Raw genomic sequence first — 13713 nt, forward strand, 5'->3', positions numbered from 1 at the left:
TGTTGTCACTTTTGCGAATTGTCTGACATCTACCGAAGGTTAGGGACAATTATTAGTATAAAACAAAAAGAGAACAAAAGAAAACACTTACACACCCACGAATACACAAAGAGTAATTATTCGTATGCTTGAGAGAATGGGTACATTTGAAAATTTTGGCTTTGAAAGACAGTTGAGATGGACCTCAGGTCAGCTGGTAGTTAGTTCCAGAGAGAAGAGCCACAGTAACTAAAGGCATCTCTCCAGACTCTGACTCTCCGGACTCTGACTTAAATTTTGGGATCACTGTCAGACTTCCACCTGATGGCCTGAGAGCCCTGGTAGAGTTGTAGTGTGTGAGCAGATCCACTGACTGCTTTATAGACTGATCAAAGGGTCTTGAAGGTGGTTCTGTGTTGTATGGGGAGCCAGTGGAGTGTTTCAAGGACCAGGGTGATGGAATCAAATTTTTCTCTGTGTGTCAGGACTCTGACTGCTAAATTTTAAAAGAGTCGCAGTCATCTGATAGATTGTTTGGGTAACTTGACATACAGGGCATTGCAGCAGTCAAACTGGGTGGTGATAAGTGCATGGACTCATTTTTCTGCACCTGTTTGGGATAGGAAGAATCTTGAGTTTTAATATTTTTTAAATGCTAAAATACTGTTCTGGTAATGTTGGAGATGTGATTTTCAAAGCTAAGGTCAGGGTCTAAAATAACTCCAGGACTTCTGGCCTGCTCGCTGTCTTTAATGGACTTTGATGAGAGGTGTGTATGGATGTGTTGTCGCTGAGTTTTTGGACCAAAAATAAGTAAGTCAGTCTTATTTGTGATGAGTTTTTGGAAGTCACTGAACATCTGGGAGTTGATATCTCTCATACAGTCCATGAGTTTAATATAGGTCAAGCTCAGGTCAACGTGTTAACAATGACAGGACCTGAAACCTGCAGTGGTTTTGGAGTATGAAGCTACAAACTTGACTCACCTCTCTTTGGGCAGTGTGGTCCATTCCTCTTCACAGCTCCTCTAAAGCTCCATCAGGTTGGATGGGGAGCGTTGCTGCACAGCCATTTTCAGATCTGTCCAGAAATGTTCGATGAAATTTAAGTCTGGGCTCTGGCTGTGCCCCTTAAGGACCTTCACAGAGAAATTTGTGAAGACAGGTTCAAACTTCTGGAAAACCACATTAAAGAGTCTCTCCAGTCCATCTATCAAAATTACAATCCAAACGTGTGTTACAAGTGGCTTCAAAATACTTCATAAATACTCTGCACTGTGGTGCAGTGGTTAGCGCTGTTACCTCACAGGATGAAGGTCAAAAGTTCAAATCCTGGTTCAGCCAAGGTGGGTCACTGTGTGGGGATTACATGCTCTTCCTGTGTGTGCCTGGGCTCTCTCTGGGTACACAGGCTTTGTCTGTCACATGTACTCCTTTGTAGATGAGATGATGCCAACTCATAATTATGTGTTATCACAACTTCAGTAATCTTTGTCATCCTGACTTAAAATTAGATGTTAGAGCAACAAATGCATTTTACAGTTTAAGTGTTAGATGGATGGACAAAGTAAATGATACTTCCAAATCACTTTGCAGCTCTTCGTTTGATCTTGATACTGTCCTTTACACCTCTGCCTGTTTCATCCATGATCTGACTCTAGATCTGCAGCAGAACCTCCTCGAAAACTGCCTCCACTACGAGAATCTGCTGAATTACATAAAGACTAAATGAGGTTGTTTTTAAGTGTAAGGTTTATTGACATCGACAACAACACTGCTGTAATTCAAACTGCAGATAGCCCAGTAACCGAGAGAGAGTGTCATAAATGTCATAAATATCTGGAATGTGTGGAGATGAAAAGCTTACTTTTAAAACACACTTTGACTCTCTGTTCCTCAGCACTCCTGCATATGAGGGTTCCCTTTGGGTAAACGTAAAGCTGTGGACTCAGACAATCTGTTACACAAAAGTACCTGAACTTTGACCTCTCTAAGAGATGAGGGACCAGAGCCAGCTGGCCCTGAACCTCAGCGTCACTCCTGCCTGAACCTGGGCAGTTTCAGTTCATTATTTAAATATCGCTCTTTGTTTGCTTAACTTCACAAACTGACATGATATTTACAGTTTCTGTTAGACTGTTAAAGTATTAAAGGTTAACATCAAACAAGACCAGGAGAGAAACAAACTGAGCTCTCTGAATCTAAACTCGGACTTTGACGTCACTAAAGATCTGTCCTCAGAGGCCAAATGAAGCCTGTGTTCTGGTCTTTAGCTGCTTTGTACTGCTGTGGTTGTGTTTTGTCAAAGTCTGAACAGCTGAACACAGATGACATTTCTGATATTTATTTCTAACACTGCCTCTTCATGTCAAAGATATATTTATGGTCAGTTTATTTTGCTTAAAGGGGACATATGCTGATCCCTGATTTAATACTTACATATAAAATAATGAATTTGAAAACAAGACCTTTCACCCCCTGAATTTTCAAAAAATGACATAACAATTTTTCTGATATCCTAGAACGAGATTTGATGCCTCTGAAAATAGGTCATTGCCAGTTGGCCGAGAGATTTCAACCTTCGTGACGACACGAGGATCCTTTTTTTTTATTGGAGTAATCTGATAAAGCTGCTCCTCCTATGTGATGTCAGTTAGTCACACAACCGCCACCGAGGGATACACCCACCAAGAGCCGACTGACTGAGTGCTTGATGCAGGGACTCTGCTCTGCTGAGCAGCTCGGCTTTACATGGTGAATTAGCAGTTAAAACACTGTAGTTTTAGCAGACGTCGTAATAATTGTGAGACTGTGATATTTGCATGCTTGTTCTGAACCTGGACCACAATAATGCTGCAGTAATAACATAGTGAGGAACTGACGGTAGAGGCGATCTTTAGACTACACTTTCAGCATGATGGATAAAACAGACAGAGAAAAGTGAAGGAGCAGGATGGAGCCCTGTTATAGAAATAGTTTATTGGTGAAGTCTGCCTATATTTCCAGGTATAAACTATACATGTTACAGTACCGCTTTGACTCACCACACTGAAGCGTCCTGAGATGATCTGTGTCCAGGTGGATTTTCTTCCTCCTGAGCTGCAGAACCGTCCGGGTCTGACTCGGGGTCCAATACAAAAGGATGTATCCTACATGCTGCCATTTTATTGGTGCTATCAATGCCTTACGGTGAAGTTTTGGCAAACAGCAAACTCGCTCGGTCTGCTCCATCCAATATGGCAATCTTATAAATACTGCCATGCTGCAAAAACCGCCCCCTGGCTCTACCCCCTCCGCCCCTCTGATAGAACTGACCAATAAGAGCACAAAGGGCTGTGACGTTGCGGGATTACTGGAGGTCATTCTGGAAACTGAGTGTTTCAATGAGATCTTCAGAATGGCCTAAAATGAGGATATTGAGAACGATATTGTGGGGCAATGAAGGAACTAAATGACTTGTACTGAGGGCAGAACTGCTTTACAGGCATCCTAGTCTGGCATAGTGAAAAAGAGAAACAAGCATGATATGTCCCCTTTAATCACACAATTTGTCTTTTTATTTGCTCTCATCAACAAATCAAAGTTTTTGATCAACAACTTTTTTAGCTTCATGTCACCAAATAAGTAAACCAAAAAAATAAGTAAACTAACTAAAACTAGAAATAGTAGATAGATAGATAGATAGATAGATAGATAGATAGATAGATAGATAGATAGATAGATAGATAGATAGATAGATAGATAGATAGATAGATAGATAGATAGATAGATAGATAGATATAATGGTGATGGGAAACAAATGTTTATTTTTAGCGCCATGCTCAGCGTTTATTCCCTCTTTTGCTACGTCTTAAGCAGCTTCCATCGTGTACGAGCCCAAAACGTAACGACCCAAAATGTGAAGAAAAATAATGTTAATAAAACCTAAAATGTAAAAACTGGCTCAGCACTTTAGTTACATTTTGGGTCAGAGATGTTATTAAAAATGTAACAAAGTCCAAAATGTAATACATTTTTGCCAAAATTTTAACAACTTGTTACAACTTGCTGGCTTGTTGTTACCGCTCAGCCTGTAGGCCACATAGTGCAGCTGCAAGCCAATCGATGTGTTATGTGCTCTTTTTTTTTGGCAGTGTTAGTATTGTGAGGACATCCTTATTTTTGACACAGTAAAAATGTGTGTGTTATCTCTGTGACTTATATACTTTCTGGTGTTTTGGTCTTTCTGAAATACTCCAGAGGAGGTGGTTTTCTGGAGGTGAGACGTGTGTTCCCCTCATGAATTTTTCTCCTCAGACAGCATCTTGTTTGTTTCTTTCAGATGATTGTTGTCCTGGGTCAGTGTTTGGAGGTAGGTGGTACCTCATCTTAATCTCTTCTTTACTACTGTCTGAAGAACCATACCACCTCAGCTGAGCACTCTCCAAATGTTTTGTTCATGTTGCTCAGAGACTTACTGAGTTTAGGCTGAGTATGAAGCTGACAGCGGAGGGCTCTGGGGCATTTGAAGCTTGTTACACAGGAGTCACTGTTGGTTTTCACTGGTTGAGACTGAACAGATGCTGAATAAAAAGCAGGTCACATTTATGAAGAAGGTATGGATACCTTAACATATTACACACCTGTCAGACCTGTGACGCAGTGTTTGGGATAACCTACACACAGAGAACTGTCTAAATACTTTTACTGATTTTAATAACAGCTGAGATGTACCTTATTTTAACTAAATTTCAGGTTTAATTGATGAATTATAAATCCACATTTTAAAAAAAAATAAAGATTTTTTTCTAATGACGTAGGTAGAATGTGGACAAATGTTTGCTCATGTATTTCTTTGTGTCTCCAACAGATCTGATGCTCCGGACATGAGAGAACAGCCCCCAATAGAGCAGACATGACCACAGAGGAAACTCTGGACCAGTGGGTATCGAGTCCTGTGGAGGGAGTCAAGTTATCACATGAACAGGAGCTGGAGGAGGAACTCAACAGATTCAACCAAGAAACACACCAACAAACTGACACAGCGAGTGAGGAGTGTCCAGCGCTCAGCGACAGGTGCAGTTTGAGAAAAGAGGAAACAACACACTGTATGTTATCAGTCCGACTCCTGTTCATGTTGATGAAGTCAGAGGGGTTCTTGTGTGACAAACGTGTGGTCCAGTTTAACACTCAGTGTGGACTGAGTGATAGAGGAAGCAGGTATTATCTGTTCTTCTCTCTGAATCAAAACATATTACTCTGAGCCTGCCCCATTTCTAAACCCACATCCAGAGTTCCATACCTCCACTTTAGGCTGATGTAAATTCAGTGGATCCTTGATTCTACTTTTCAATACTTGAATAAAAGTCTTGAGGGAAAAATTCTCCAAGACTGGATGAACAAAACCTTGGGAGCTGTGGATTTGTGAACCAGGCAGTTAAGTTTCTTTATTGGAGTTCAGAGGTTCTTGATGCATGAAAATGTTTGTGAAGACTTCTCAAAGAACTGTCATGTTAGCAGAAGGTGCTTTTCAACCGGATGGTTCAGGAACTTTTAGTACCTGGTGAGACATTTTAAGGAACCGTGACTCGCTTGTCAAAGCTTTCACCAGGGTAGATTTTGTAAATCAGATCACAGATGTATAGAGAAATATGTCAGTGCAAAACGTATCAATACTAATCAAGGTAACTGTAAAACATCACCAGGCCGGTAGTGGGAGGTAAGATGGTGACACAGGGCTGACCGCTCCCTCCTCGAAAGTATGAAGAAGAGAGCACGGCAGAGATGGAGCCACGTTTGAGCTTCAGAAGGAGCCTTTTGATTGAGGACTTCTGTGTTTGAACAGCTGTTAAAAAACTGGATCTCCACTGACACGTTCAGCTGAATGTCTCCAGTTTTCAGGGTCACTCTTTAAACTGGAACACCAGGAGCTGACAGAGACACATTCACACTATCAGGCGCGAAGAAGACCATTATGATTAGGAGGAACTTAACGAAGACCATCACAGCTGGGGGTCAGCTTATTGTGGATGGAAGGAGAGGGAAATAAAAGCACTCAGTACATTTACATGCAGGGGTCAAGGCTCAAGTGTAAAGTCACAGTGGCTGAACTAGCCTTGTCCTTGTTCACATGCAGAAAAGAGAATCAGACCGTTGGCAGAGAAGGTCTCACTCGGTTACAAGAGGTGGTGCTGTGTCTGTTTTTTGATAAGCCAAGCTGTGTGCGCATAGAACTGCTGTAGTTTTGGGTCATTCTAACAACAATAGTGGAGATGGATGCAGCTGTAGCTCTTTATGTTTTTATGTCTGTAGGTGTCATGGTGAGTGTGTAAAACTCTGCACGTCTCTGACCCGATGCCTGTCCTTCCTGTGCTGGTCTCTGCAGGGACGAGCTGTTCTGCAGGATCTGCCATGAAGGGGAGTCGTCAGGGGAGCTGCTGTCTCCCTGTGAGTGCTCTGGAAGTCTGGCCATGGTGCACCAGGCCTGCTTGGAGCACTGGCTCACCGCCTCCAACAGCAGCCACTGTGAACTCTGCCACCATCACTTTGCACTGGAGCGCCTGCCAAAACCTCTCACCGAGGTAGGAAGTGTGTGAGTGTGTGTGTCAGCTCCTCTCTTCTCTGAGTCTCCACTTGTGAATTCATTAATTTTTAATTGACCTCCTCAAAGTTTTTCTACACAGATGAAGTGTTTGTGCTGCAGGTGTTATTTAGCTAGCTTTGCTTCCACACATCCACTTGATGATGATTGGTTCGCAAAGATTTTCGACGTATCAGAAAATCAGCTTGTACCCAGCAAACTCATGCACATACTACGGATCAATAAATGTAATGATCAGATGTTCAGGAAGAAAAAAAACGTTATTCATTAGTACATTTAAGGCTTGGATTAAAATTACTCAAGAAAACACACAGAAATCAGCACAGACTTTTTACATGTCCAACAAGAACAACAACACTTGGAAAAGGGTCAAAGGAGAGAGTGAGTGTTTCTTTGACCTTTGACCCTCTGTGGTTTCTGTGTTTCTGACCATGGACTCATTTTGTACAACACTTGGCTTCTTCTACCTGCACAAACACTTCCTGTCACTCAGTCCTGTTTGGGATCAACCGTCCCTGTTGTCTAATCCTCACCTTCCTGTTCAAACCTGGATGAAGTGTTGACTCATTTCCATCCTTCATGTCTGTCTGGGCTCTGCTCAGCTTTTCTTTGGAATCCAGGACGGATGCAGACCCCTGGCTGAACAAGCTGGCTGAGTGGGAGTGGAATAAAGTCAGATTGCATGTGTCCTATAAAATCTCCAAAGATCTCCACATCATGTTCCAGTCTTCTGTAATGGATGTCAATAATAAATAAAAGCAGACATGACGCCCAGCATCAGGTCGCTTCACAGACTTCTTTCAAAGCTCCTCAAACAGCCGTTAAAAGTAGAAGGTCCCAACAAACTAATAGTTCCTCAGCCACAAGTACAGCATCGTCTCATCCAAAATCCAGCCATCACTAAAGAAGAAATATTAATATTTTTAACCCAGGAATTTAAGGGTATAAACAAATTAAACTAGGTTTCAATTTTTTCTAAGCCAAAGTGGATTTTTTGAAAAACACCAATCCACTTTTGTAAACTCCACAGCAAAGAAAAAGTTTTTAATTATTTTCTTCTTCTTCTTCTTCTTCTTCTTCTTCTTCTTCTTCTTATTATTATTATTATTATTATTATTATTATTATTACGTATAATAATAATAATAATAATAATAATAATAATAATAATAATAATAATAATAATAATAATAATAATAATAAGTTTTATTTATTTTTTTAAAGAGCATTTCAAACAGGCACATGATTGGCGTACTGGGTTAGTCAAGACTTTGAGACTTTGATTGTGTCCCTTATTTAATAATTATGAATATAACTTTGAATAACAAAGAAGAACAAAAAAGTCAAAATTATAAGATAATAGAGAAATTATAAGAAGCTTTATCCACACTATGAGATAAGTCTAGATAATAATAAATAGTCAAACTAATGAGACTTTGATTGTGTCCCTTATTTTATTAAGGGGACGATATGAGCAAAATATCTCAGGATGGTTTTAAGGCAGGGTCAGGATCTAGATTTGACTAGGATTGTTTTTCAGATTCAGAATTTTTTTTTTTTACATCAAACAGTAATTTTAGACCCAAATATCTCTGATCCTGCATTCTGAACTCATTTTATTAACCATTGTTGCTTCTCCTGATTTACACCGTCCAAAAATTGAACATGTCCTTTCACCCCTTCCTCTGCATCAGCCCCTCGACTGGAATAACCCGCTCAAACCTCTTTAACCTGTTTAAAGTGTTTCAACTGTGATCCTGTCTTATAATTTTGATAATGTTTCCTCTGTAATGAATATTATCGGTTATTTTGCTCCTTGCAGCAGAATCCAGCCACGGCCCGTCCCCTGGTAACCACTGATCTGGGTTTTTCTGATCAATGGGGGAGCACATGTCGCGGTCAGCAGACTGTCTGTAGACTGTGACATGTTAACTCATGCTGCCCTCACGTTGGAGGACCTGCCTCTTCTTGCTGGACTGCTGGGACCCACAAAGCCACTTAGCCTGAAAGCCAGATTAGGTGGTGCCTTCTCTCCTTGCTGCTCTGCAGAAGACACTGTGGCTGAGTATTAGTGGCCACCTCCACTTCCTCACTGTGCTACATGTGTGGTCACAGCCTCTAATCTGATGATTAAGCACCATGTGCTCGGTCAGGTTAAGCTATACAGTGCACAGAAAAAGCCTCTGCCTGGCAGTGACATGCACAGATACATACTTGGTGGTGATGTCATGGAGCGGGCGGCGTCAGCAGGTCCTGCACACTTAACGTGCACCCAGGGAACAGGTCCACTGAGTGTACACACCTTCTGCTGCTCTGTGTTGCTGTGGGCGTGCTGTCCTGTTTGCTGCCACCATGGGCTGGGATCTTTGTTACACTTCACAGACACTCTGGTTGTCATGAGTCCAGGTCTGAGCAGCTCTGACTGGTTTTTTTATTTGTCTTTTTTTTTTTCAACTTTTTGGGTGTACGCCAGTTTTAATGATAAATAATCACTTTGTGTCACTAATAACTATGAATATAACTTTAAATAACAAAAAAGAATAAAAAAGTCAAAATTATGAGAAAATAGGGAAATTATAAGAAGCTTTATCCACACTATGAAATATGTCTAGGTAATAATAAATAGTCAAACTAATGAGATAAAAAGTCAAAATCTCAAGTTTGTGGTACACATGCTCTTCATCATCTGCTTCCTGACCTTAGGATGTGCATTTCTTAGGGCACAAGAAAATCCATATCTCAACTTTTTTGTCTTATAATGTCAACATATTAACTCATGATTTTGACTACTAATCTCATAATGTCAAAATAATATCTTGTAAATTGGCACTTTATTTAAAAAAAAAAGTCACAATAACAAGATACTAAGTTGCGTTCAAGAGTTAATATTTGGACTCTCTTGTTCACACGTCCTCTAGAAATGCACATTCTTTGCATGGACAGCTCACCAAGGGGAAGCAGAGACATCTGTGTTGAAGGCACCACTTGGTTTCTTACAATTGCAGCTTTTAAACCTCATAATTCAGACTCAGCATCTCAGAAATTGCAACTTATTATTATTATTATTATTATTATTATTATTATTATTATTATTATTATTATTATTATTATTCATTTATCATTCAGGACACCGGATAGAACAGGAAACAGGCCACAGGCTGAATTCAAACTATACTGAACTTCATGGCTCGTGACCTGGGCTGCGAAACCATCTGCTCCCCATTTCGACTTGATTTAACATGACACGAGTGTAGACCTGAGTTTAAACCCTTGGATATCCTTTGAGACTCCAAACAGTCTCATTGTTTTACATATGATTAGGTCACTTCTCTGAGATTGTGTTTATTTACAAAAGTGTGCAGCAGAACTCTATCCTTAGACCAGTAATATAATCTCTGTACATCTGTGTTAAAACTTATCAGACGCTGGACACCAGTACAGCCCAGTGGAACAGACTGAGGCCAGCCCTAAGTCAGAGGCCAGGGTTCAGACTCAGCTCCTTCCCTGCATGTCTCTCCCCACTCTCTGTCTGTTTCCTGCTCTATCCACCATCCTGTCCTCTCTGAAGAAAAGAAGAAAAATCCAGAAATATAATTTTAAAAGAAAAAACAGAAACAGAATTCTAAAAGTATGAAACACGTTCTTCATTTCTTCGCTCACACTGTTGGGTTTTTAACTCTTGCACAGACATAAGACCATGCTTAAACTGTGATCGACTCAAAGTCTGGGTCACAGAGTTACCAGATGTTTTACAGCCTTTGGAAATGAGCCGGGTTTTTGGACAGAGCAGTGTTTTAATAAAAAGATATGAGCTGCACCGGGTGAAAAGCTGAGGATCAGATTCAGTTTTTGTTGTTTTTTTTTTTTTTTAAAAAAAAAACAAGTTTCCTCTTTTATTTCTGCAACTTAGTCCAGTTTTTTTTTAGTAATTCCTTTTATTCTTTCTATATGCATATTGATTAATATATGTTCAGTTTCTTATTATTATTTCCACGCATTGCTCAAACTGTAACGCTCTGACTCCACGCTGTGAGCTCTTCCTGTTGGCTGATACACTGGTACTCCTTCATGTTTGGGGCAGTCCTTGGCCTGCACCATGCTATCTGTGTGTTTCTGCTGCTCAGAAAAGAGGCAGACAGTAATTATTGAGCTTCCAGACCTCTTGGGTACGCTGCCCCTTCAGATTTTAATCTATCAGAGTTTTTTCAAACTCAAGTTTCATCAAAGCTGGATTCCTTGAATGTCTTAAATTCTGAATCGGGATGTCGTTGTCTCCGTTTATTTCCCCTGTTGGCTGTGAATGTCAGGTCTCCCTTGAAAAGAGACTTTTAATCTCAGTGGAACCAACCTGGTTACATAAAGGTTGAATTAAAATCATGTATACAGTCTCATAGCATCTTTGTTGAATTCATGAGTTTACAGGCTTCAGCTGTTGCGCTCCATCTGCTGAGCTCCATCTGCTGAGCTCCATCTGCTGGCCAAATGCTGCACTTGGCTTTCTACTCCTGGTCTCTGAAGTCTGAAAGCTGGACTCGCATCGCGTTGTCATGAAGTTTTCTGTTTGGCTGTGAACCTGTCTCCACCATCTGTGTCTCTGTGTCCACAGTGGTTAGGCTCTCCATCCATGCAGCAGCAGAGGAGGACGCTGTGCGGGGACGCAGTGTGTTTCCTCTTCATCACACCTCTGGCCAGCCTTTCAGGGTGGCTGTGTGTTCAGGGAGCCAGAGACCTCTACAACACTAACGGCATGGAGGCCCTGGGACTCCTGGTCCTCACCATGGCCCTCTTTACCATCTACGTCTTTTGGACCGTGGTGAGTTCAGGTTTTAATTGGAATCGTTCACACAGCACACTGAGTTTCTCACATTTCCTCCCTGACCTTTAGCATAACCAGGCTGAGTGAAGTTAAGAATAAAGTCCAATTATTTTTTTGTACTTGTTATAAGAAATTCAGACTTCATTTGTCTTTAAATTACTTGATATAATACTTTTCTTTCTGGTCAGGTGGTTGTGGCTCATATTGAGTCTAAAAAAACTTTTTTACTGAAAATAAGACAGGAACACTTGATAATAGACAAACAGTTGTTGATTTTTACCTGCACATGCTGAATAACAAACACCTGTGTTTCCCAGGTATCCGTGCGCTATCACATGCACCTCTTCAAGACCTGGAAGACCACAGACCAGAGAGTGAAGCTCCAGGTCCCCCTGCCGGCCAACGCCACACAGAACGTACAGACTCTGTCTATAAACACTGTGAACAGAGCGACCAACAAAGAGACCATGGTGTAGAGGACAGCCACGGCTCTGAGCTCGACTCCAGAAGGAGTAGACATAAAGCGCACATCCTGAAGGAACAGTCTGGACTGAGGACTCTTTCAGGAGCCCGGGACTGTTGGATCCTCTGTTAAACCTTCACTAAGGTATGAAGAGGAAAAACTGGGTCAGAGGAGGAAACTCAACTCATGAGTGTGCTACAGTAAAAACTGTGACCAGAGAGTCATGGAGATAACTTCAGAAACTTTCAACAGTTGCAAGGTTTCTGATTAGCCTTGGACCGGACGGGTCTGTCCGTCTGATGGAAAAAAAACACGCATTGCCAAACTGAACTTTACTGATACTGATGTATGGAAAGTGTGTCCAGGTACCACTCACTGTTTCACACACAGTCGACAAGCACTGCTCATCATCACTCACGTCACAGCTGAGTGTTCAGGTCAGGCAGAGGAGCTGGATGCAGCTTTGGGAGGACCTCATGCTGCTCAGGAAGCTTCACACCTCTGTTCACTGTTTTACAAAGAGAGCTGAAAGAATGAGTGTTTGCATTCCTGAAATACAGACCTGATCAAAATCTTAAGACCAGCTGAAAAGTTGATAAAATATGCATTTTGCACATTTGGACCTTAATGATGTTTTAAGTAGAGCTACAATATGAAAAAGCAATAAGGGGGAGTGTGACAAAAAAAAACATTCGGAACTTATCATTTAAAAAAACTGAAATGGGCTGTTTATCAGCTGATCAAAAGTTTAAGACCACAGGTTATCAAAGACAAAATCTACTCCACAAATAAATACATCTGCGCTTACACGGAGGATCTGATTGGCTGTCTGTCAAGACACAGGGCGGTCCTTCCCACAAATTAAGCCCCTTACTGGTGCCAACTGTAGTGCAATAACCATCAGACAGCATCTACAGGGAAAGGGTTTCAAAAACAAAAAACGATTTCTAAGACCTTGACCTTCAATGCCACAAAACTGACGGTTTAAATTTTACCAGGGAGCATCATGGGACATTGAAAGGTGGAAAAAAGTTTGATTCTCTGATGAGAAAAAAAATTAACCTTGATGGTCCAGATGGCTTCAACGTTGCATGACAAGAATATCCCACCTGAGATATTTTCTGCCCAGCACAGTGGAGGGGGTCCATCGTGATCTGGGGCTTTGTCATTCAGTGAACACTGGAGCTTCAGGTGGTGCAGGGTGGTCAAACGGCGGCTGGTTGTGCAGATGTTGCAGCAGGCATCCTTAATTTATCTGAGGTCATCAGAGCAACCCGTGTCTCTTTATTGCAGCAGTCTTTCATAGGGAGGAGGTTTAAGGCCTTAATGACTGAGGGCCCTGGTCTGTGTGGTAACAGCTGTTTTTTAACAGGACAACGCTGCAGGTTACAATGCTGACTTGATGAAGGACTTCTTCAGGGAGAATAACATCAGTCTTTGGACCATCCTGCATGTTCCTCTGATTTAAATCCAATAGAGAACATTTGGGGATGGATGGAAAGGGAAGTTTATAAAAAAGACCATCAGTTCTTGACAGTTGATGCCCTTCATGAAGCCATCTTCACCTCTTTGAGCAATGCTCCCAAAAGCTTCCTGGAAACACTGGCATCAAGCATGCCCAAACTAATTTTTGAAGAGATTAACAAGCACAGTGGAGCTACTCATTACTGAGTCCTACTGAGAAAAACTTTGTTCTGGTTTGGAGAGTTTTTTGACATTTTTTAAGTGATGGTCTTAAACTTATGATCAGCTGAGAAACAGCCTATTTCAGTATACTTGTTGTTTTCAATAAATTACTTTTTCAAAGTGCTTTTTTCACACTCCCTCTTCTTGATTTTGTATATTGTCCCTCTACTTAAAACCTTGTTAAGATCCAAA

The 13713-nt window shown here is 41.1% G+C and overlaps 1 protein-coding gene across 1 annotated transcript; it reads left to right on the top strand.

The window, feature by feature from the left end:
• Positions 1 to 4833: 4833 nt before the first annotated feature.
• Positions 4834 to 12141, top strand: LOC141787391 (E3 ubiquitin-protein ligase MARCHF3; the record flags this gene model as incomplete). The annotated part of the gene is made up of 4 exons (XM_074665680.1): positions 4834 to 5033; positions 6343 to 6538; positions 11163 to 11369; positions 11690 to 12141. Coding segments are annotated over 4 exons (762 nt in total), but the record flags the coding sequence as incomplete, so codon positions are not given.
• Between the last annotated feature and the right edge of the window lie 1572 nt (positions 12142 to 13713).

Source organism: Halichoeres trimaculatus, unplaced genomic scaffold (assembly GCF_033239565.1).
Source record: "Halichoeres trimaculatus isolate MK-OKI-2021-1 unplaced genomic scaffold, fHalTri1.1 fHalTri1_scaffold_3, whole genome shotgun sequence".
In the NCBI taxonomy this organism is placed as follows: domain Eukaryota; kingdom Metazoa; phylum Chordata; class Actinopteri; order Labriformes; family Labridae; genus Halichoeres; species Halichoeres trimaculatus.